Genomic DNA, 26,074 nt, shown 5'->3' on the forward strand with positions numbered 1-26,074 from the left:
CAAGTAACATTAAAGTAGATTGCTATACACATAAAATTCTTACCTCCATTGTTTCTCTCTCAGCAGGAGGTGCTTTTTCAAAATTCCTAGCTGTAACAATCTTATGTCGGACAGCTGCTGCAGTTAACTTGAGCATTTGCAGATATCACAACTGGGCTTGGTCAGGGACCATGACTACAGGTCACAACAGAGTTTAGGTATGTGTTCATTTTGACATACCATTTGGAAGCCATGAACCACTTCTTACACAGTTATCATTCAGAAATATCAATATTAATTATCAGGCTTATAAATTGCACTGCAGCTCCTAAAAAATACTGAAATTCACGCTGTCAAATTTTATTGCATCCTGCTTTCTGAACAGATCTGGCCTGTCAGCAAAATATATTGATTTTTACTAGAACATTTGCAGCAGCTATTCAAAATTCTTCTATGTATTTACGATGTGGAGATGCCGGTGATGGAATGGGGTTGACAATTGTAAACAATTTTACAACACCAAGTTATAGTCCAGCAATTTTATTTTAAATTCACAAGCTTTCGGAGGCTTCCTCCTTCGTCAGGTGAACGATGTGAAAAATGATTTGAATCGTAATCTATGTATTTAGATTACGATTCAAAAATCACACTCAGTGGTCGGCTAATATTTAACCTGAATATTCCTTCCTCGATACTCGCAAGTAAAATTCTTTCTGAAACAAGTAAATAAGCTTTGGTAACTAACAGTCTAGGTTAGTTGTGGGCAGAAATTTGAATCAGCAGACGTTTCTTAGCTAATTAGCTTAGGATAAGATGATAAATCAAGTTTTGGTCGCAACAAATACTTGGCCACATATTTACATGGAAAAAGTTGGAATGTTCACCTCTTCAAATTTTATAATAATCATCTCAGTCTCAAACTGTATACTCACCTGCCAAAGCACATTTCAAAGCCTGATTTGGCAACTCCAACAACTCCTCTTGGGCTGGTCGTAGCAGGCTTAAATGCAGTTTTTCAACATTTCCAAAATCTACATACCCCACCATAGCAGTATCTTCAGGAAGATAAACTATTACAGTAGCCCTGTACCACTGGTTATCTTCTATAAGAAAAAGAAAGTGAGATTCCTAGCAATATAGGTAACATTAGTAACAGGAAAAGGCCATTTGGCCTAACATGTGCTCCCTTTTTGGTTGATCTCAACCCAAACATCCTGACTTCTCACCACATCCCTCAATCCCCTTCCTCCAGAAATATATCCAGGTTCTTGAACCTATTTACATCAGATGTTTCAATTACCTTCTCTTGTAACATTTTGCAACTTTTATTACATTTAATGTGAAATTGTTCTGCTTAGGTTCCTAATTTACAAAATGTTAAATTGTATCTCCTAGTTTTTAAAGCCTTACTTACAACAATTTGTCTAAAAGAACCTTCTCATAATTTTGAATACTTCTTTTGGTTCATCCTGGAATCCCCTTTTCTATTGGACAAATTCAACCTTCTGAATTTTTCCTCAAAATTGTCTTTGTTGCTCTATGTTGCATTCTCTTAATGAGGGTAATATCCCTCCAATGGTATTATGACATATTAGTTAGGCCGTCTGATTTTATTTGCCTGAATTCAGGTAAAAAATGGCCTAATTGAGCTGCAAGCAAATTTGTTCTTTACTGGATAAAAAATTAGTAATTGGAAAAATATGGGATTAATAGAAGTTTTTAATAAGGAAAACAATATTTGAAGAAAAAGATATATTTCAATAATAGTCTTTAAAAATATACTAATGCTAAAAGGAGTTGACATGCATCACTTGAGTATAGAGAACAATCTCAATTTGCTGATGATACAAAAGTATGTGGTGAGGCAAATACTGAGAAGAACTGTAAAAGACTTAGAATGACACACAGGTTAGCGGAATGGGTAGACAGATGGTGGATGTAATTTGATGCAAATAAGCATGAGGTAATACATTTTGGGAGAACAAGGAATGGGGGTATACATTTAATGGAAAGACATTGAAGGGTGTGGATAAATAAGAGACCAAGGGATTGAAATACATAATTCCCTGAAGTGCAAGTCGATAAAGGCATAACAAAGGGCAATAGAATTAATTTTTTTTCATAAACAAGAGCACAGAGTACAACAAAGAAATAGTAATAAATTTAGACAAAGCCAAAAGATAAGTTAGGCCAGAGTTAGATTACGGTGTACTGTTTTGGGCGCCCCATTATCGAAAGGGCATTGATGCTGTACACAGCATTCATTGTAGATTCACCCAGATCATGACAGGGATTGGAAACTATAGTTGAGGAGAGACTTAAGACACAAGGACCACTTCCACTGGAGCAGAGAAGGCGGAGAAGAAATTTAATAGATGTTTTGAAGGGTTTTGAGACAGCGAATAGAGAGACCATTTCCTTTGGTTGCGGAGTTAGTGATGAAGGGTCATCAATTTAAAATTATCACAGTGGTGCAGAGAGATGAAGCGCTCTCTGTTGGAGCATGGAATGTTTTGCCACAGGGAGTGGTTGAGGCAAAGACCACTGCATCTTTTAAGTGACAATTAGATAAATATTTGAAGCAGATAAAGCTACAAGAGGGTGGGGCAGTGGAATTAGTTTAGCAGAGATCCAGCCAGAGGGCTGAATAGCCTTCTTCTGTGCTGTAGATTTCTAAGATTCTGTGAGCTGCAATCTCAACAGAACACAAGTGTCATAAATATGGCCTTAAAACAACTGATAAATCAACAGTTACTACAAAGTCACTTTGTGGCTTTATCTTGGTTGCAGATCTTCCCCAATATCAGACGGTCTTATGTGCCAGCAATAGCAAAAACATATTGCCAGCCTAACCAGGAAGATTAAGCTTTCAGCCTAATTATGACCAAAACCAAACTGGCAAATCCAGTGAAAGTGCTGGTGTTGACAACCATTTACCTTTGCTGCAGGATACATCCAGTGAAACTACCTAGCAAAGGTTTCAGTAAATGACAACTTGCATTACAGCATTACCTCTAATGCATTTTCTGCATTGAAGGAAACATTGTTAAAGGGGTGTCTAGGAATTATTGCAAGAGGAAATGAACAAAAAAAACATGTAGCTTTGAAAGTCAAGCCAGATGTGTGTCTAGGATCCTGCCATCTGTTATGTTAGATTGATGTTAAATTTTCATTTCATCTTACCTGTGAACTGAGCACAGCAAAGCTCTCCAACAGCTGGCCTAAAACTTGGTACAGGAGTTAAGTTATTGCAATACTCAGCCACTGCTTTTTGCAGTTGTTGAAACTCATCTATTAGGATTTAAATCAAAACAAATTTATATGTCAATACAAGGAAATGGCATCTCAACTGATGTAGTACATTTTACTCCTAGAAAGTGCATTTGTATTTCCTAATACTATATATATTTATTTTAGATACTTCCATAATATTTCTCATTAGCTAAGTTTTGCACTTACCTGTAATATTTGGATAAAACCAATTCATATATTCTTAAAAATCAAGTTAAAATTTAGCTCCTGAAACTTTGGCTCTTATTCCACAACATATCATGTACTCCAGTTAGGAATCATCCATATTTTCTTTTCTTTGAACAACTTTCTCCCCATCTCTTGCTAGGAATGGTTCCATGTGCAGCGATTACCCTTTGGTACTTCTTACCGAAAGTGCCATCATTTGAGAGCCTTGATTATGAAGTTGTGGACATCATAGCCAGACCCACTCTTGTGCTTACAAGGGCATCTCCAGCAAGCACTGCTGGATATCCAGTAGAGGCAGGAACATAGGCTGCTGTAGCCAATGACTGGGAATCTAACCTGGAATCTCCCAAATTACATTGCTGAGTTATCAAGAAAACACAGTCATTATGTTATACATTTTTAAACTGTAAATACCAAACTGAGAGGAAGAAAATGGCTCAAAGCAGTTTTAAAAAATGAATTGTTAATTTTGTGGCAAGTTAGTGGTTTTGATAAAAAAGTAAGGGATTTAACTGGTCGCTTTTCCTACCCAGCTATATTTGAACAAACCAGTTTGGTTAACCTAAAAGATAGTGATTATCTGAATTAATTAGGTAAATGTGACATATATGCACTTAATGCAAGATAATTATATAGATAGATTAGTTAAATACAAGCTATATTCATATGTATTGAAGAGCAATTACAAAGGCAAAGTTTTGTATCTCAACCTCGACAACAATGATGCACAAAAATATTTTACAGATATTTCTGCATGTGGTTTAAGACTTAAAATGCTTCTTTGCACCCTTTTAACTTTTGAATGTTAATTCCAGGATTTTTGAACTTCTTACACATTGGCAGTAACCAGTATGCGCATGTCAGAAATCCACTACTTGTATTTAATTAATATGGAATTATTAACAATTATTATGTTTTCCCATTGGAGCTACTATACAACAACTTCAGTTAGACAGAAGGCAAGATAATCTGGTCAGAAGAACCATTAGCACTATTCTCTATTCTGCCATTTGACAAACCACTCGCAGTGGAACAGACCCCATCACTTAGAAGGCATGACCCAGGAAAAAAAACTTTTTTTCTCATGCACGCATGCAAGCACACACACCACAAAGTTAAAAATGCTTCATCAATGTTACTCAATTCTGAGATGCACTTAAACATTACAATGAAAATAGAATTCTCACATCTACTAGCTAGCTGCTGACAGAAGAAGTTGCTTGGTGTTTCTACATGTGACACTATGACAGAAACATCTTCAACACAAGATGGAAGTATTGAGCTCTGTGCAGATTCACACTCTGTCTCATTCTTATCATTCATCATTCGGAGGTCAGCTTGTCCTAAAAAAATACATGCAGGATTATTAGCACAAGATGGGTAATTAATGAAGTAATGCATTCACTTTTTACGCCTGTTAATCATACAATGAGCAATTTTCAAAGTAAGTATTTTTGGATAAATACTTGAAGGGGAAGCATTTGCAGTGCTATGGGAAAGGAAAGGTGAAAGGGAACAATTGGATAGCTCTTTCAAAGAGCTGGTACATGCACAATGAGCCAAACGATACAGCACAGAAGTAGGCCATTCTATGATTTTATGTGGGATTTCAGTTTTCAGGAGAGACTAGAGAATCTGGGATTGTTCTCCTTAGAGCAGAGAAGGTTATGCGGAGATTTGCTAAGAGGTGTTCCAAATTATGAAGCGTTTTGATAGATTAAATAAGAAGAAACTGTGAGGGGAGTAGGACTAATTGGATAGCTCTTTCAAAGAGTCGGCAAAGACAAGATGGACCGTATGGCTCCCTTCTGAATCATTCTATGATTCTATGATAACAGCTAGTATTCCAATTTCTTGAACACTGAGTTCTTACCAGGACTTCTCACAGTGTTAGTTTCATCTCCTCGAATTAAAGCATACTCTTTTTCTAAAATGTACTTCTGTAACAACTGTCCTGTAATACAATTTAAACCTGGTATAAATGCATGCAAATATGTTGTATAAATACACTTTATTTTGAAAATAAAAAAGAGGACAATCAGTGACTGAAACTAAGTTGCAATGAAAAGACAGGCCAAGTAGAAAGGAAATAAAGTTACCAGAAGGCATTATGATTTCCACAGCACAACATGATCCATTATTTAGCTTCTCAAAGATGGTCATAGAGCAAGACTTCTGTAGAAGTTGAAGCTTGATTGATGTGATGCACTCTTCATCCCATTTATTATGCTTTGAGACATTTGCCACACAACACTTCATTGCCTGAGATCATAATTGGATTTCACAAAAAATTATACATTTTAACAGACAGAACTGGCCACACAACTAATAACACATTTCAATATTTTCCTCAGGTTTTATGCTCTTTTCCTTCCTTTCCTGAAGGAAGACTGTTGGTATACCAATGTCAACCACCAGTAACCATTATTCAATATTTGACCACCATAAATAGCAACAATCTGTCCCATTTAGCATTCATAGGAGCCTATTTCCAGAATGAACCATGGGCAAACAAGGCCTGGAGCCCAACCTTCCCCAACGTACAACACTGCAACATAGATGTCATCCTGAAGCTTCAACAGAAATTAACATTAATTCCAACAGTAGTAAATAAGCCTGGCTGCCATATTTAACACAAAGACAAATTTCTATCACTAATTGGAAGTTAAAATTGAGGTTTAAATGGATCAAATTATAATGACATTTTCTGGCAGGACCAGTGTGTGGGGGAAGGAAGAGGAGGAGAAAGGCAGAAACTCATACTTTTAAGTTCAAATGCTAGCAGAATGGCTTAATTTTTAAAAAATATTTTGTGCTTGATTTTTTTCTTAGAAAGGGGAAGATATAAAACACCAAAAAGGCAGTTATATGGTCATCACCTACTAGAGAACATAAGTAACCAGAGGAGTGAAGTGACATCAACATACAGTACAGCATGTGGGATATAGATTTGGTTCCAATGCAGAATTTCAGACCTCAGGTACAATGCTGTGGGCACCAAAGAGAAGTCTGGTTGCTTGACCAGTTTCATGCACTTCCTCAGTTTGGCTGCCTGATGTCAGAAAATAGAAGTGTTCATACCCTAAAAAGTATGGGCCTGATAATCTACATCCCAGAGCACTAAAGGAAGTGGCCCTGGAAATAGTGGATGCATTGGTGATCATCTTCCAAAATTCTATAGACTCTGGAACAGTTCCTAGATTGGAGGGTGGCAAATGTAATCCCACTATTTAAAAAAGAATGTCACCCGAGCACAACGCAACGCCATCAACGCTCTCAAGACCAACCGCAACATCGTCATCAAACCAGCGGACAAAGGAGGAGCCATAGTCATACAGAACAGAACAGACTATTACAAAGAAGCATACCGACAACTGGACAACCAGGAACACTACAGACGGTTACCCGCAGATCCGACCAAAGAACACACCCACCAGCTCAACAAACTGATCAAGACCTTCGATCCAGACCTTCAAAGCATCCTACGCACTCTCATCCCACGTAATCCCCGCGTGGGAGACTTCTACTGCCTCCCAAAGATACACAAAGCCAACACACCCGGACGTCCCATCGTATCAGGCAACGGAACCCTGTGTGAGAACCTCTCTGGATACATCGAGGGCATCCTGAAACCCATCGTACAGGGAACCCCCAGCTTCTGTCGCGACACTACAGACTTCCTACAAAAACTCAGTACCCACGGACCAGTTGAACCAGGAACACTTCTCACCACGATGGACGTCTCGGCACTATACACCAGTATCCCCCACGATGACGGCATCGCTGCGACAGCATCAATACTCAACACCAACAACAGCCAATCTCCGGAAGCCATCCTACAACTCATCCGCTTCATCCTGGATCACAATGTCTTCACCTTCGATAACCAGTTCTTTACCCAAACACACGGAACAGCCATGGGGAACAAATTCGCACCCCAATACGCCAACATTTTCATGCACAAGTTCGAGCAGGACTTCTTCACTGCACAAGACCGCCAACCAACACTATACACCAGATACATCGACGACATTTTCTTTCTATGGACCCACGGCAAGGAATCACTAAAGAGACTACACGATAACATCAACAAGTTCCATCCCACCATCAAGCTCACCATGGACTACTCCTCAGAATCAGTTTCTTTCTTGGACACACGAATCTCCATCAAAGACGGGCACCTCAGCACCTCACTCTACCGCAAGCCCACGGACAACCTCACGATGCTCCACTTTTCCAGCTTCCACCCTAACCACGTCAAAGAGGCCATCCCCTATGGACAGGCCCTGCGAATACATAGGGTCTGCTCAGACGAGGAGGAACGCGATGGACACCTACAGACGCTGAAAGACGCCCTAGTAAGAACGGGATATGACGCTCGACTCATCGATCGACAGTTCCGACGGGCCACAGCAAAAAATCGCATAGACCTCCTCAGGAGACTAACACGGGACGCAACCAACAGAGTACCCTTTGTCGTCCAGTACTTCCCCGGAGCGGAGAAACTACGCCATGTTCTCCGCAGCCTTCAACATGTCATCAATGAGGACAAACACCTCGCTATGGCCATCCCCACACCTCCACTACTCGCCTTTAAACAGCCACCCAACCTCAAACAGACCATCGTTCGCAGCAAATTACCTAGCTTTCAAGAGAACAGCGTCCACGACACCACACAACCCTGCCACGGTAACCTCTGCAAGACATGCCAGATCATCGACACAGATACCACCATCACACGAGAGGACACCACCCACCAGGTGCATGGTTCATACTCCTGTGACTCGGCCAACGTTGTCTACCTCATACGTTGCAGGAAAGGATGCCCCAGAGCATGGTACATTGGCGAGACCATGCAGACGCTGCGACAACGGATGAACGGACACCGCGCAACAATCGCCAAACAGGAGGGTTCCCTCCCAGTCGGGGAACACTTCAGCAGTCAAGGACATTCATCCACCGACCTTCGGGTAAGCGTACTCCAAGGCGGCCTTCGAGACACACGACAATGCAAAATCGTCGAGCAGAAATTGATAGCCAAGTTCCGCACCCATGAAGACGGCCTCAACCGGGATCTTGGGTTCATGTCACGCTACACGTTACCCCACCAGCGAACAAATGTTATCTGTTTTTAATATAATGGGTCATTTGCTGGCTTTCTCTGCCTTCCGGATGTTTCTGCCTCTCTCTGTTTTTTTTCCTGTTTGTTTTTTTGTTGAATGTGTATTCGGGGGTTCTGCAGGTGACACCTCTCTGTCTGAACACGGTGATTGCCTTGGCAACGGGCAGTTGCAGGGGCATTCTGTAAACACCATGTATTGTTCTATATGTATAAATGCGTAGGCTTCGAGGAGCTCCTGAACATTTACCTGAGGAAGGAGGAAGTCTCCGAAAGCTTGTGAATTTAAAATAAAATTGCTGGACTATAACTTGGTGTTGTAAAATTGTTTACAATATTTAAAAAAGGAGAGAGAGTAAAAACAGGGAATTACAGACCAGTTAGCCTAACATCAGTAGTGGGGAAAATGCTAGAGTCTATTATCAAAGATGTGATAACAGAACACTTGGAGGGCATTAACGGGATTGGACAAAGTCAGCATGGGTTTATGAAAGGGAAATCATGCTTAACAAATCTACTGGAGTTTTTTTGAGGCTGTAACTAGCAGAATAGATAGGGGAGAACTAGTGAATGTGGTGTATTTGGATTTTCAGAAGGCTTTTGATAAGGTCCCACATAAGAGGTTAGTGTGCAAAATTAAAGCACATGGGATTGGGGGAATATACTGGCATGGATTGAGAATTGGTTGACAGACTGGAAACAGAAATTAGGAATAAATTGGTCATTTTCCGGGTGGCAGGCAGTGACTAGTGGGGTACCGCAGGGATCAGTGCTTGGGCCCCAGCTATTCACAATATATATCAATGATTTGGATGAGAGAACTGAATGTAACATTTCCAAGTTTGCAGACGACACAAAGCTGGGCTGGAATGTGAGCTGTGAGGAGGATGCAAAGAGGCTCCAATGTGATTTAGACAAGTTGGGTGAGTGGGCAAGAACATGGCAGATGCAGTATAACATGGATAAATGTGAGGTTATCCACTTTGGTTGTAAAAACAGAAAGGCAGATTATTTTCTGAATGGTGATAGATTGGGAAAAGGGGAGGTACAACGAGACCTGGGTGTCCTTGTACACCAGTCGCTGAAAGCGAGCATTCAGGTGCAGCAAGCAGTTAGGAAGACGAATGGTATGTTGCAAGAGGATTTGAGTACAGGAGCAGGGATGTCTTACTGCAGTTATACAAGGCCTTGGTGAGACCACATCTGGAGTATTGTGTGCAGTTTGGTCTCCTTATTTGAGGAAGGATGTCCTTGCTATGGAGGGAGTGCAACGAAGGTTTACCAGACTGATTCATGGGACGGCAGGACTGATGTATGAGGAGAGATTGAGTCGACTAGGCCTATATTCGCTAGAGTTTAGAAGAATGAGAGGTGATCTCATCGAAACATATAAAATTCTAACAGGACTAGACAGACTAGATGCAGGGAGGATATTCCCAATGGCTGGGGTGTCCAAAACCAAGGATCACAGTCTCAGGATACAGGGTATGCCATTTAGAGAGGAGGAGAAATTTCTTCACTCAGAGGGTGGTGAACCTGTGGAATTCTCTACCTCAGAGGCCAAGTCATTAGATGTATTCAAGAAGGAGATAGATATATTTCTTAATGCTAAAGGGATCAAGGGATATGGGGAAAAAGCGGGATCAGCATCATTTTGAATGGCGAAGCAGGCCCAAAGGGCCGAATGGCCTACTCTTGCTCCTATTTTCTATGTAACAAAATACGACCAACATAGCTTTTGAAGTCTTGAAATTCAACCTTTACAAAAATTACTTAAAGCAGAATGAATGTTCACTGTATATTAGCTGGAACTTCAGAACACTTACACAAGGTGGTGAAAGAGCCATCTCTATGTCCAGTAGCTTAATCTTGTTTAGTGGGACGGTTTCTCTATTTCCATAGTCAATGTATAAAACATCTACCTTCTTCTGTACAATGTTCACATTATGAACTAATGCTCTATACCACTTCTGCAGCAAGAGTGGAAGAGAAGAAAATGAGGTATAAATTAAGGTTAGAAAAACCAAGTATATCTCCATCATTTAATTACAAATTTCATGCATTTCTCACAAACATTTTTTCTCATACTTGATCAGTCAGACAATAAAGCCTCAAAGAGTGCATCCTAAACACAAAGGATTTCGGTCCGCATAGTGGCCATTTTTCAGGCACTACTCGGGCTACTAAGGCCCACCATAGTGGGTAAGAACAAAAAAGTGCGTTCTTTACCCACGCCTGAATCAGGAGCTAGGCCCTTTGCACATGCAATGATGAGCTCAGCGCCTGTTTGAGGCCTCTTTTCCAAGACTGGTTTGCCAGCTCCAGCTGCACTAAGGGACACCAGGCCTAGGGGTTGCCTGTTAGGCCCAACTAAGGTGGTAAGTAACTTATCTGAATGTGCAGCACTCCTCCTGACCCATTAAAGGAATCGATTGTCACCGCCACCCTCCCCTCCACTAATCACTGCCACTTCCGGCCTCGACCCCCAATCTCCCCCGCTACTGGCCCCGACCCCCTCTGTTCTCGGCCCTGAATCTCCCATTCTTCCAGCCCCAACCCCCGATCCAGGCCCCGACCCCTAATTTCCCGGTCCCCCGACCCTGACTATTCCTGGCCCCTGCGATGCCCGGCTCCGATCCTGGACCCAACCCACTTACTGGAGGGACACTGCAACGCTAGAAGCAGTCCAATCTTGCACTGGCAGGCTCTGATATCTGGCGAATCTTGGGCTTCACCATTCAGGAGCAATGATTACATCATAGAATCATAGAAAGCACAGGAGGCCATTCGGCCCATCGTGTCCGTGCTAGTCGAAAAAGGGCTATCCAGCTTAATCCCACTTTCCAGCACTTGGTCCGTAGCCCTGTAGGTTACTGCACTTCAAGTGCATATCCAAGCACTTTTTAAATGAGTTGAGGGTTTCTACCTCTACCACCCTTTCAGGCAGTGAGTTCCAGACCCCCACTGCCCTCTGGGTGAAAAAATTTCTCCTCAGCTCCCCTCTAATCCTTCTACTAATTACTTTAAATCTGCGCCCTCTGGTCACTGAACCCTCTGCTAACAGAAATAGGTCCTCCCTATCCACTCCATCTAGTCCCGTCATAATTTTATATACCTCAACTAAATCTCCCCTCAGCCTCCTTTGTTTCAAATAAAACAACCCCAACCTATCCAAACTTTTCTCATTGCTAAAATTCTCCAGTCCTGGCAACATCCACCTAAATCTCCTCTGTATTCTCTCTAGTGCAATCACATACATCTTCCCTGTAATGTGGTGACCAGAACTGTACGCAGTACTCATGTTGTGGCCTAACCAATGTTTTATCCAGTTCTAGCATAATCTCCCTGCTCTTATATTCTATGATGTGAAAATCGTTCACCTGACGAAGGGGGAAGCCTCCGAAAGCTTGTGAATTTAAAATAATATTGCTGGACTATAACTTGGTGTTGTAAAATTGTTTACATGAGTACAGTGTAATGAACAATTTACGGAATCCATAAATTCCAATTAAAAAAAAACATCCATCCCTAAACCTGACCAACAAAGTGAAACTTGTTGAGAGATCGATGCTATTTTACACTTAATTAGCATTGCTTATCCAGGGCGATAATTCAACTGGGAAAAGGACAGGAAAGCATGATGCTCATCGCCCTCCACTGACCCTTAGAAGTGCCAGGAGCGTACATATTGGCCAACGACAGTATCAGTGGCTATTACGGTTCTGCTGGTAAACAGCCTGCCAACCTCATTGGCTAATTTCACAAATAGATGAGCATCACCAGCGACCACAGACCCATAGTGTAGCATCAGTAACGACCTTCAGAAGAGGAGCGATAATAGAGAAAAACTAAAATCAATTCCAACAACACTACTCCTTAATGTAACGTGCCTTAATCTACTCAAAATAAAATTACATTTTCCACAATGACCATCACTATGAGATTGCCAAATTAAGAATTCTCACACTCATTTCACCCTCACCGTCTCAGCTCAATTTCAACTAAAAAGCTCAAAGACAATATCCTAAGCTACAGCACCATACCAATTACTAAATGCAGAAGTTTTACAATTGACAGCCCTAATAAAACAAGTACTGGCTCCATATAACATCAGTAAAACTATAGTACTCTTTTTACCTGATCCTCCGAGAATTTTGCTGCACATATTTCTCCTTCATCAGGAACATATTCATCCAGATTATTCACATTTGTGAAGGCCTCCTTCAGTGATAATTCAAGTTTTCTTAAAACCTCAAAGTTTTCTGGAGTGATGATTTGTACATAGAATTCACTTGGGTCTTTGAACTCTGTGACAACAATCTGGAAATGTCAAAATTTAGAAAATCTTTAAACAAACTCAAAATGTAGTATATAAGGAAACCTACAATTTATGGCTAAGTTTCAAACGGGTACACAGTCACAAACTGACAAAGTGACAACTTCAATCAAAAAAGTACTAGAAATATAAGGATGCAACTAACAAAGCTCCAATTGTTATGATCTCTTCTTTAAAAGGATGAGAGCTCAGTAAAATATATTAGCTGAAATAGAACTTCCTCATATTCATCACATCATTGGGGTGAGGGTGAGAAGTGGGGGGGGGGGGGGGGGGAGGCGGTGAGGAAGGAAAGGTAAAATGTTGCCTTGGAATACTGCCCCTACAAGAGTTTTAAACAACATTTGCAGATTATAGTAAAATTGCTACTATTATTTCCCAATGGGTTTAAAACAAAAGTCTTGACCCAAGTACATGAAATACTTCCATTTATATTGTACACTTTCAAAGTAGAAGCCTTCTTAGATGTCAGCAAAGTTGATGTGACAGACTGCTAGAAACTCTCCAAGTTGGCAGTTTCAGAAGCCTTGCCATTAGCTGGAAGCTTTAAGGATGCCTGTCCAGGTGAAATGTCCATTGTTAGGAAATCTTCCCTGTATAGATCAGTTGAGGAATGACCATTATCTCTATCCAAATCGTGCAAATTGTCTATGCTATGAGGAGAAATAGTTGAAAGGCATGCAGGAATATCCCTGCTAAGAGATCAATGGAGCACTGCTGTGAAACCTGTAGCAGAATTTCATCAAGTTCACAAGATCTAGAAAGTAACTATCTCTAGATAATAGTTGTCAAAAAATTAAACGGGTCACGGTCACCTTTTAATTGAAGATCCACTCATGCGATTAGGCCTTGTCCCTGCAAGGTGGCCCACAGTCAGGTTTATACAATTTGATGAGTACCATTGCCAGATCTATAATGCATCTAGGCAAAAAGTAGGGGAGCAAACAAGCTTCCATCCATCCTTGCATTTCTGAAGAACCAAACACTAGGTGGTGTCAGACCATAATCTTCAACAGCCTGCCCTTGAAAACATTTATGTAGTACAGTAATCAAAGTCACTTTCGTTGAGGATATTCAGCAGATGCACAGTAGACTTTCCATTCTTCAAAACCAATTCTTATTAGAAGACAAAGGAACTATACGCTGAATACATTTGACTGGAAACATCAGAACGCCACGCACAAATCTAGCAACCTGGTGTGGGCAATCACTAAACTAGCTTCAATTTGACCAAAATATTTTTTGTAGAAGAAACCAAAGAAATGTTTTTTTGTATGGAGAAAACAGAATCAATGAGTTTGATGATATACAACATACTTTAAAAGAAACGCTCTTACAAATCAAAAAGACTACTCTAGATGAGGCGCTAGTTTGCAATTTGCAAGGACAGAGAGGTCGAAGATGGGTTTTATGGTTGGGGGGTGGGGCTAATAAATGACGATTTTGAAAGGGAGAACATAGTTGCTGAGCAGGGGGAACCATTTACAATGTCAGATAGCACGGGGCCACGAAGGGATGCTAGGTGGTCAGCAGCGTAGTGGGAATGTGGTCATGAGAACAGGAGGTAGGTCTCATTGACAAGATGAGCTTAGAGAGGGCACGTGGTGTTGAGAGGCAGGGGCTAGGATAGAAAAAGTTGCAGGTTCAGGCTAGGGCAGGGGGAAACCTTGGGTAAGGCTTGGCTCGTTGGGAATAGAGGTGCGACAGAGGCGGCTGAACGAATGGTCTCAATCTTAGTGTAAAAGAAGTTGGTGAGCTCCTCATACTTCTTGTTGGGAGGGGAGGGGGCAGGGAAGAAGATTTTAAGGAGACAATTGGTAGTGAATAAAAGGAGCTGAAAGTTATCTTTGCTTTCCAGAATGATCCTGGAGTAGTAAGCAGTTTTGGCAAAGGAGAGCAAGGCCCAATAGTACTTGATGTGGTCCAGCAGCCAAAGTGCGTACACAAATGGACCCAGAAGGAACTTCAGGTTACATAGGTATGGCAAAGAATAGGAGTGGCATGTCCTTGTTGTAAACAGCGGATAAGGAGCAGTTGATATGACAGAGTTCAGAATTCAAGTCTGAGGTCCTGTGGTGGGCTGAAGTTGATATGGTGGAGTCTGCTTGGTGCATTGACAAACCAAATTCCAGGTTCGGAAACAGTTGTAGAGGGCCAGTGAGTCTGGGAGTTGTTTGAGAGGCAGTATTTCAATGGGCATGCTATTGGAGGTTGTCCAGTGGAAATCAGAGAACCAAAGAGGCATGGAGAGCCAACCACAAGCCAGTAGAACTTGATCCACAGATATAGACCTCAATATTAGTAATGCACACCACCAGATCTCATATACCCACAGAAGTGTGAGAAGTAGTAGGAGTGAAAACAAAGACTAAGAGCAATGAAGCTCAGGGAGCCGGAGAAGGTAACATTTAAATCCACAGAATCATTGCAGCGAGGTGAGGGAAGACAATGCAGGGAATTTAAATAATTATGGTGAAGGAGTAGAGCACCCCCTTACAACAATAAACCAGCACTACTGATGGCTCTAACATATCACTCTTAACATTATGTCGATTTATACGTGGCGAAGGACAATTTTTAAAACAAATACTTATCAATCTCATAATTGCTTTCTACTACACATATAATGTCTTCCATTTCCTACACTAACGACCTTGGTGGCCACATTACCAACATGTGCCATTTTATGGCCAGCTCTGCGCTGTGGATCTGTACTCTCAGGAACCTGGTTGAGGCTGCCCAAAATCACTTCACTTATAACTATTCAAGTTAGCAGCTGGGGAAAACTTCATATCATTCCTGGCTAGATTCCAAAGTTAAAATTACAATACACAAACTTGTGTCACATGGTCAACATTTTTCATCTTTAAAAATCAAATCAAAGGCATCTGGTCTAAATAACAAAATGACTAAATTAATCCAGATTATATTTTACCTCGCTGCCTGATGCATGGAGGAAGAGGAACTTACACTTCCAACTGGAGGTGTAAGAGGAGGAAAAAAGGGAACAACTGAGTACAAACAAACCCAGAAGCTTCAGTTAGATCAAGTACATCATCTCTGGCATAAATACATTTTACTCAGACATGAATAGTTACAAATCCCAATATTAATGAGGCCTTAGGAACACTGCCCCTCATTTCCCCACTAGTAGCCTTTGTTAGTCGAGGAGAACAAAGGAAAAAAGCAGGCAGCACAGCAATCAAATTTTAAAGAACTGAATTCAATTTAGTCCAATTTGGCTACAGTTATATTGAATCCAACCATTACCTGAAGAACTTCTGCAAAAGCACCAAAAGATAGCAGCACCATTCAGTCACCAAAACTTCTGACACCCCAAATTCAACCCATTAGCTCAGAAAAGCATTAATACATTACTCCATAGATTATGGGTGAAAACAAATTAAAAGCCTCAACAGAAGGTCATCTGCATCTTCAAGCATGGAAATACAAGAGATGGCACAGGGTGAAAGAGAAATTAAACCATAGATACAATTAGAAAAACTAGGAATAATGTTTACCTGCAAATTTGATTCTTTTGGCAGTTCCATACATTTCAGATCAGTTAATCTGATTTTCGTTGTTGCCGTTAACATTTTCTTGGTATTCGTACACTAAAAAATGTAAATTAATTGAGCAATGGTTTATATGACGCATTCTTACTACTTTGTGACCCCAATTGGTAGATGTTTCAATTAAGTAAAATACAGCACTTTCCCTCCTTAAGGGGAGATTTCTAAAGTTCTCACAACCCAAAAGTAAAATTGTCTTCTGTGTAGTGATTGGCTGGTACCTTTTCATTTCCAATTTTGTATGAAAATTGGTCTCGTACCAGTATTATGATAAATAACTTTTTCTTCCAACAAGATAGTGGGATTGACAATAAATATGCCTTTGAAAACATTAATGTAAATAAAAGCAGACCCACATGTTGCAATACAAGATCCTATTTGTTTTTTTAGTACCCCACTGCTCCTCGGTATGCAATTATGTGTTTCCCTAAAACAAAAGCAAAATACTGCAGATGCTAGAATAAAAAACAGAAATGCTGGAAACACTAAAGATCAGGCAGAAATTGTGGAGAGAGAAACAGAGTTAAGGTTCTCCGGTCATCGACCTAAAACAACAGTTCTGATGAGGTGCTCGACCTGAAACATTGGGCCCGATATTACCATGGCGGCGGGTTCGCAGCAGGGGGTCGATTGGGCGCGTGGGTAACGCGCCCAGAGAAATAGGTCTGCTCCGGACACAATCGCAGGCTAATTGGGTCCACTTACCTGTTCTTCTGGGTCCCCCGCTGCTAAGCTGCGCGGCAGGCGGACTGCGCATGCACAGTAAGGTCTGTCAGCTGGAGCAGCCCTATTTAAAGGGGCAGTCCTCCACTGACTGATGCTGCAAGAAATAGGAAAAATTACAGCATGGAGCAGCCCAGGGGGCAGGCTGCTCCCAGGTTCAATGATGCCTCACTCCAGCTCTTATTGAATGGGGTGAGGAGGAGGGGGAGGACAGAGATCTTCCCCCCGGCGGGTGGGAGGAAGCGGCCTGCCTCTGCCACCAAGAAGGCATGGCTCGAGGTGGCAGAGGAGGTCACCTGCACCATCATATCGCGTACCTGCATACAGTGCAGGAGGCACTTCAATGACCTAAGTAGGTCAGCCAAAGTGAGTACACTTACTCATTCCCCTATACTCTGTATGCCACATCACCGCCCCCACCCCACATCTCCTTCTGCACAGCCAACACTACTCTGTCACATCACTCCTCACACCCACTCAAACCTCATCCTCATCTTACCTGCACTTACTCACTTCGTCAGTACTCATCCTGCCGCTACCACTCAACCCAATCCTCATACAATCTCATGGCTCTCTCTCATACTCACCCTCTCATGCATCTCTTTCACGGTCAGCCTCACTCAACCTGCCACTACCTGTGCTGCAGCCACAGGGCATGCGTCACACATGCGCAGCAGGAAGCGTAAGGCAAATGTGTCGTGAGCATGAAGGGGATGCACAAGGGTGTTAGAGGGTTTGTCATGGTTTTTACTTCTATTTAATTTCTGATCAACACACATTACATATTATATTGGCACCACTACTGTCAGGTCTTTGTGAATCTTGTCTGGTTTGTGCAATAATGCCCTTTCCTGAGGATCACTATGAAGACCCACAACTGATGCCACCCATTGTGTCACTGCAGAGTGGGTGTAGGTGTATTTGCAGGGCTCTTTTGTGCAGACGACTGAGAAACGTCGGCGATGTCCCCGGTGGCACCCTGGAAGGATGCGGAGAAGTTGTTGAGGGCAGTGGTGACTTTGACAGCGACAGGTAAGAAGAGCCAGCCGAGAACAGCTTGGCATGAAGGAGGCTGCAGATGTCCACGACTACATGTCGAGTGACTCTGAGCCTCCATGTGCACTGCTGCTCAGAGAGGTCCAGGAAGCTGAGCCTCGGTCTGTGGACCCTGTGGCGAGGGTAGTGCCCTCTGAGACGCATCTCTCTCTGCAGTTGCCCTCCCTCCTGCTGTGCAGGTGGATGTGTCACAGCACTGTGTTGTGGAGCTCCACGTGTCAGAGGTGGACGGCGTGGCCGGTGATGCTGTTCGCCCTCCGAGGAGGTCATGACTGCAGCTATGGCGGCCCCCATCCGGAAGATGTACATCGGAGGGAGTCCGCAAGGTAGGTAAATGTGTCTGGACACTGGGGTAAGTGTGCAAGTTGGTGAATTTTGTTGTTAGGAGGAGGGTGGTGGAGGCCAAACTTTGTCCAAAGTGACAGAGTGGCCTTCTGCAATGAGTGAGGGTCTCCCCACTCCCCCCCCACCTGTCAAATAGACCTTTGCAACTGCCACAGGCTGGTGGCTGCAACACGTCTATTTGAACTGGGAGTGTTTCCCCCAATACGGGTAACAGTCTCAGTCAGTTGCAAAATCCCATCCCTACTAAAATAACAGGTCAATCAGGTCTGTAAACAACCTGAAGTACCTGTTCAAGTACTTTAAGTGGCACCCCGCTGGCTTTAATTGAGGGTTTGTAGGACTGGAGGTGGTTACAGAGATAAGGAGGGGCGAGTCCATGACGGGATTTGAACTCGAGGATAAGAAGTTGAAAAAGCAAGCATTGGTTAATTGGAAGCCAGTGTAGGTCAGTGAGCACAGGGGTAATGAGTGAGTGGGACCAGTGCAAGTTAGGATATGGTCAGCAGAGTTTTGGATAAGCACATGTTTATGCAAGGTGGAGGATGGGAGACCAACCAGGACAGCATTGAAATAGTCGACTCTGGAGGTGACTAAAGAATGAATAAGGGTTTCTGCAGCAGATGGGCTGAGGCAGAGGCAGAGATGGGCAATGTTATGGAGGTAGAAGTAGGCAGTCCTTGTGGTGGAGAGGACCGTGAGGTTGGAAGCTCACCTCAGGGTAAAATAGAACGCCAAAGCTACGAACAGTCTGGTTCAGTCCGAGCTGGCCAGTTGCCGGCAGGGAAAACAAGTAACGGAGCCGCAGCCAGGGATCCTTGGGGACGATCCCTGGAAATCTGGAGGGGAGGAGGAGAGAGAGGCCTTCGGGGGGGTGGGGGGGGGGGGGGGGGGGGCGCGCGGGGGGCATAGGTGGGTCTGCGATCGTGGCCGGGAGGAAAGACTGCGAACGGCAAAGGGGAGCCCAAAGGCTTCCTTATGGGGCCAGGGGAGCCCTCCTTCTCCACCTGGCCCACAAAGATTGCTGTAAAAGGCACTTGCTTTCTTCAGCCGGCAGCTCCCGCACCCCTTTCGCTGCAGGATTCCCAAGCCCTGGGAAACCTGCATGGCAACTGTTAAATTTAAATTGCACTGTGGGAACCTGATTCGAATATGTTAATGTTCGTGTCCCGCCTCTCCATGGCGGGAGATATTGCAGACCACGAAACCCACTGCTGTGAAAATGGCGGCAGGCGCTTATGTGGCGGGTTGGGGTCACGTTCCCCATTTTTAACCCCCTTCAACCATCACCTGCCTGACATGAGGGGATTAATATTGAGGCCAATGGCTTTGATCTTCCCAATGTTTAACTGAAGGAAATTGCAGCTCATCCAGAATTGGATGTTAAGGCAAGCAGACGGACAACAATCCCTCTTGAACATGCCTAGAACTACCCTCTGCGCCTTGCTCAACATTCTGAGAGGTCAACTGAGGCATGCACCACTGCCTCCTTACAAGCAGCAGCCCCCACTGCTCCATCCTCTTCTCTCGCCGATCTTCCCACCCCGTGCACTGGCTGAGGGTTAACTTTGCCAAACACCTTCCCAACTCGCTCACACTAACCACTCCAAATGCCTTTGGCTCTGCCAGATCAAATCACCCCCTCTCGATCATATTTCTCTCCAGAATGCTCTTTCATTTCCAAAAAAGCCCTTACCATCCATGATCTTATTGTGGATGATTGCATTGACATCCTGGCTCTGACTGAATCTTAGCTCACAGATGAAGACACTTTGCCCCTTATTGAACCCCCCTGCCTGATTGCACCTTACACCACCTGCCCCACTCAAACAGTCGATGTGGTCGTGTGGCCCTCATTACCAAGTCACACCTTGGTCTCTCCGCCTACTCTTCAGGCACCTTCTCCTAATTTGGCACTTCACCTGATTCCACCCCTCTAACCTCTCCTTTAAAATCCTCATTGTCTACTGTCCTCCTCACCACCCCCACAAATTTCTCAGGTATCCTCCCTCTGCCTCTGAACTGATCGACTCCTCGTTAATTTCAATTCCCTTTGCCCTCTTCTCCTCTGAATTCACTAACTTCCTGTCCTCCCTAAACCTGTGTCTCCATATAAACTCTCGTACCCATATTCACAACCACCCAATTGACCTGGCCATCTCCAACCACTTCCTTTGTATTCCTCACCACCCACATCCCTACACCCTTCCAACGCCACTTTCTTCTGTCTGTCCTTGGAAAATACCTCTCCCAAGTCATTTACAACTACACTTTCAAACTCCCAACTGTCTAAGCTCTGGCCTTCCATTTATGACAATACTTCAAATGTAAATTTGCTCAACTACTCCCTCACCTCCACCTTTGATGCCCTTGTCCCCAGCAAAACCTTTACTCTCCCGTCCAGGTCATTCCCCAGGTATGGCTCCCTTCTTCACTCTCTCCAGTCCAAGGAATGCAGACTGGAGCGTAAGTGACATACAACTGGGTTAGCAATCCATAACCAGACCCGACCTCAAACTTATCTGCCAAAATCACCCACTACTCCAGATCACCAGGAAAGCAAAGATAACCCCTGGTTACTTTTCTTCACTACCAAACACCTCCTTAAAGCCCTCTCCCCTACCCTCACCTCCAACAAATGAGAAGCTCGTGGAACTTTGTCACTAAGTTGAGACCATCTGTTAAGCTCCCGCTGCTGTTCCCCCCTTTCCCATCAATCCATATCCTCCCCCCAGGCTCTCTCCAGTTCTAGCCTGGAACCTTTCTCTAACTTCACTCCCGTCTCCGTTCATGCTCTCTCCTTGCTCATCTAATCCACGAGACTCACCTCCTGCTCCCTTGACCCAATTACCATTAAAATACAGAACACCCAACTTTCCTCCATGGCTCCCATGCTAGCTAACATTGTAAATGGTTCTCTCTTCTTAGCTACTGCCTTCCTCCCTTTCAAAACCATCAGCCCTTCCACAAAAAAAAAAGTTGGCCATCTGTCTTTGGAAACTACCACAAATTCCAATTCCAATGAACCATGGTGCGCTAACCCTCCGCATCCTCCTCTACCTCTATAGCCTTTGATACGGTCAACCAAACCATCCTCCTCCAATGCCTAGCCCAGTACGACTGCCCTTGGCTAGTTCCACTCTTACCTATCCAATCTTAACCAAGGTACCTCCACAAATGGCTTCTTTTTCCATCCCTACACCAATACCTCCTGAGTTCACCAAGGATCTATCCTTGGCCCCCTCCTCTTCCTCATCTACATGCTGCCTTGTCGACATCATCGGCAAACATGGAGTCAGCTTCCACGTGTATGTTGACGACAACCAGCTCTACCCCTCCGCTACCTGTCTGAGGCGCGCCTCAGCCTCTGTGCTGTCAGACTGCCAGTTTGACATCCAGTCTTGGACGAACCACAATTTCCTCCAGCTAAACACTGGTAAGACTGAAGCCATCGTCTTTGGCCCCCACCACTAACTCCGCATCCTTGCTACCAATTCCATCCCCCAGAGAGGTTTATGAGGTAGAGAAAAGATGACTAACTAGCAATGACATCGGGGAAATAGAAAATAAAATAATTAATGAGCAGTACAGAAGAGGGAAAGGTGGGAAACCAAAAATCCAGGTGTAGTGCACTTTGAGATGCGACGGCCAGGCCACCGAAAATTGTGCTGGACTAACTGATCAATAACAAACCATTCTTTCTCAGCCATATAAATGGTTTCAAAAAATTAAATGCGTGGCTTAATGTTCTTTTGTATGGTCATTAAATATTTATATAATAAGCAATTAACATACCACTTTATGTTCCACTGGCATCCTTTCTTTGGGTAATCTTAGACGGTCCTCAGGCCTACTGTTAAATTCAAAAAGATGTTTGAAATTTTCTACATATTTACTTAACATTAATACAGTTTTAATTTGAGATAAAATGTTTACCAAATTACAATAATTTAACTAAAAATAAGGTTCTGTATTTTCCTCTGTTGACTAATGTTATCAAAATTAGTAAACACAAGTATAAAACTGATCAATTAGTTTTACTGCGGCACGAAGACTGAGTGGTCCCAAAGTGGTACTTCAACTGACCAAAGAAAAGATCAAATAGTAATCTAATAATGAATGTATGGGTCCATTCTTATATTATTTTCTGAGGGTACTGTCCATCTGTATTTTAGAATTTCTGCAAACATGCATGGAAAACTGCAAGCTGGAAAAACAAATTTGAAATGCAACAACCAGCAAGCAATTATAAAGGATATAAACTTCTGAGCAAGTTAAAAAAAAATCTAATACATGCTTGTTCAATTTTTTATGGGATACTAGATGCTCTTAAAATGTTCTGAGTATCAAGCTGGGATATGCCTCTCATTCCCATAGAATATTTGACAGCTTGTTGCTGTGCTTTTTTTAAAGAAATTAATTCACAACATTTAAGTACAAGCTTTTAACACTCCTTCCAAGGGCAAAGATATACTAATTTAATTTTATGGGGCACATTCAATTCTGCAAGACCTATCCTCCACCAGAGATGAAGAGGAAAGTTAGGTCTTTATTACAAATTCTTGTTTCTCAGTTCCATTTCAGAGATAACTGTATCTAAACGTGTCTACATCCAATCTTTGTGAGGAAGAAGGGTGGCAAAAAACAATTTCTGCCCTTTATCTAAAGAAGAAACCATTTATACGATGTAGATACAAGCACTATAAATTCAATTTACTCAGTAGACAAATAAGTGGGCAAGAGTTGGTAAGATCTAGTATCCATAGTGGTCTCAGTGGAGGTTCTTCCAACAGCAAGACACCTGCATTGAAGGTAAAGATGGCACCCATATACTACCAGCATAGTAGTATTATATTTTAATTTACATTTTTAAATCCAATCATTTAAAGAGCTCTTATGTGCGGAGCACACCCATTTCAGGGAACTGGACTAGGCGTGCTGCAGTGAACACAAACAGATTCCATGTAAAGTGCTGCTCAGTTATTAGCGAACATATGTTCAGTCTCTTTGGAACACAGGCAGGATTGACGTTGGTGCTACTAACTCATTCTCACTTACAGTGGTTTTGCAGTTTTACATACAGATCTGTGGACTGGCCAGTCAATCTTCTGACATTTAACTGAACAATACACTTGCTTGCACTGTGAACATCGATTTGATCCTGAAATAGAATTAGGGAAAGGGAAAAAAGCAATTCAAAATGAGTAAAGAACTGCCAATTTTGCACAATTGAACAATTAATGGCATAACACTAAAAATCATCTGAAGACACGGGGTCAGGTTCCACATGTACGCTGATGCCAGCCAGCTCTGCTGCTTCTTCACCTCTCTCCACACCCCCCGTGTTGTTCGGCTGCTTATCCATCATCCAGTCCTGGATGAGATGTAATTTTGTCCAGTTAAACACTGGAAGACCAAAACCACCATCTTCAGCCCCTGCCACAAACCCTATCCTTCGCACCAATTCCAACCCGCTACACAGCCGCTGCCTCAGATTGACCGTTCATAACCTCTGCGTCCTATTTGTTCCAGATATGAGCTTCCAAACCCATATCCTCTCCATCACAAAGATCGCCTACTTCCACCTTCATAACAGCGTCAATCTCTGCCCTGCCTCTGTTTATCTGCTGCCAAAACCCTCATCCATGCTCTATGTCACCAACAGATTCAACTATTTCAATGCTCTCCTAGCCGGCGTCCCATTCTTCAAAAATTTCAGCTCATCTAAAACTCTGCTGTCCATACCCAATGCTGCACCAAGTCCCGCTCTCCCATCAGCTCGCTGATCGACATTGGCTCTCGGTTGACCAATGCAGCTATCCTCAGGTTCAAACCCCTTCATGGCCTTGCCCCTCCCTATTTCTGTAATGCTGCAACTTCCGAGAACTCTACATTCCTTCAACTCTGCCATTTTGTGCATCCCCCGTTCCCTTTGCACCACCACTGACAACCATGCCTTCAGCCATCTAGGCCCTAAGCTATGGAATTCTCTCCCACAACCCTTCTGCCTCTCCACCTCCCTCTCCTCCTTTAAGACCCTCCTAAAAACCTAACTCTTGGACCAAGCTTATCCTCCTAATAGCTCCTCTATAGCTTTGTCAATTTTTATCAAATCATGCATCTGTGAAGTGCCTAAGAACATTTTTTTCTACATTAAAGGCACCAGATAAATGCAAGTTGTTGCTTCTGTTGTTGAATTAGCACTTTTCTCACTTCAGTTATCATTATGGAGGGAGACACTGTTGACATGCCTTTCAATTATTGGCAAAGGAAAAAGGCACGGCTGACATTTGTTCATAAAAGTATTCCCGAAGGAAATCGATATGGTACGTAGCACAAATAAGGCATTTTGTTTTCAATAGTTACTAGTTCATTAAGCGTAGATGAAAGTGCTCAGCACAATGGAAAGAATGCACTTTTCCACCCATTATTAGCTGCTACACACTTCTTGCTGCCTTCTCTCCTTTGTTCTTGCTCCTCTTGTTTCTCTCCCCAATTCAGAGGTATTTTCCTTCCCACCCCTTCCCCTCCAAGTTTATGCAGGCATTCTTCCGATCAGCATCACAATCCTCCAGAAGGACATCAACCACCAACAAAGTACCAGGTGACAAATGAACTAAACATTGTCAGTTTAACAGTTTATACATCATCAATTGCAACTTAACTGTGCAATGTAATGCCGACTGTAAACTCAAATTAACCAAAGGCCTGCTGTAAACAAAACGATTTAGTTACTGCCTGTTTTAAACTCAAAGTCAGTCTTCAGCCAATTCGATTCACTCCATGTGATATCAAGAAATGGCTGAGTGCACTGGGTACAGCAAAGGCTATGGGCCCCGACAACATCCTGGCTGCAGTGCTGAAGACTTGTGCTCCAGAACTAGCCGCGCCTCTAGCCAAACTGTTCCAATACAGCAACAACATGGCATCTACCCGACAATGTGGAAAATTGCCCTGGTATGTCCTGTCCACAAAAAGCAGGACAAATCCAATCCGGCCAATTACCGCCCCATCAGTCTACTCTCAATCATCAGCAAAGTGATGGAAGTTGTCGTCGACAGTGTTATCAAGCAGCACTTACTCACCAATAACCTATTCACCAACGCTCAGTTTGGGTTCCGCCAGGGCCACTCGGCTCCAGACCTCATCACAGCCTTGGTCCAAACATGGACAAACGAGCGGAATTTCAGAGGTGAGGTGAGAGTGACTGCCCTTGACATCAAGGCAGCATTTGACCGAGTGTGGCACCAAGGAGCCCTCGTGAAATTGAAGTCAATGGGAATCAGGGGGAAAACTCTCCAGTGGCTGGAGTCATATCTAGCACAAAGGAAGATGGTAGTGGTTGTTGGAGGCCAATCATCTCAGCCCCAGGACATTGCTGCAGGAGTTCCTCAGGGCAGTGTCCTAGGTCCAAACATCTTCAGCTGCTTCATCAATGACCTTCCCTCCATCATAAGGTCAGAAATG

General features: G+C 43.0%; 1 protein-coding gene across 1 annotated transcript; it reads right to left on the minus strand.

Moving 5' to 3' along the window:
- Nucleotides 1–5,297: 5,297 nt before the first annotated feature.
- On the minus strand, nt 5,298–24,518 carry tdrd1 (tudor domain containing 1). The gene is made up of 8 exons (XM_068002807.1): nt 24,353–24,518; nt 23,666–23,768; nt 22,403–22,460; nt 16,436–16,528; nt 12,716–12,898; nt 10,405–10,548; nt 5,559–5,721; nt 5,298–5,413 (listed from the first exon to the last, which is right to left on the minus strand). The coding sequence occupies exons 1-8, from the start codon at nt 24,516–24,518 to the stop codon at nt 5,298–5,300; spliced, it is 1,026 nt and encodes a 341-aa protein (XP_067858908.1).
- Between the last annotated feature and the right edge of the window lie 1,556 nt (nt 24,519–26,074).

The sequence above is a fragment of the Heptranchias perlo genome, chromosome 21, assembly GCF_035084215.1.
Source record: "Heptranchias perlo isolate sHepPer1 chromosome 21, sHepPer1.hap1, whole genome shotgun sequence".
Lineage (NCBI taxonomy): Eukaryota > Metazoa > Chordata > Chondrichthyes > Hexanchiformes > Hexanchidae > Heptranchias > Heptranchias perlo.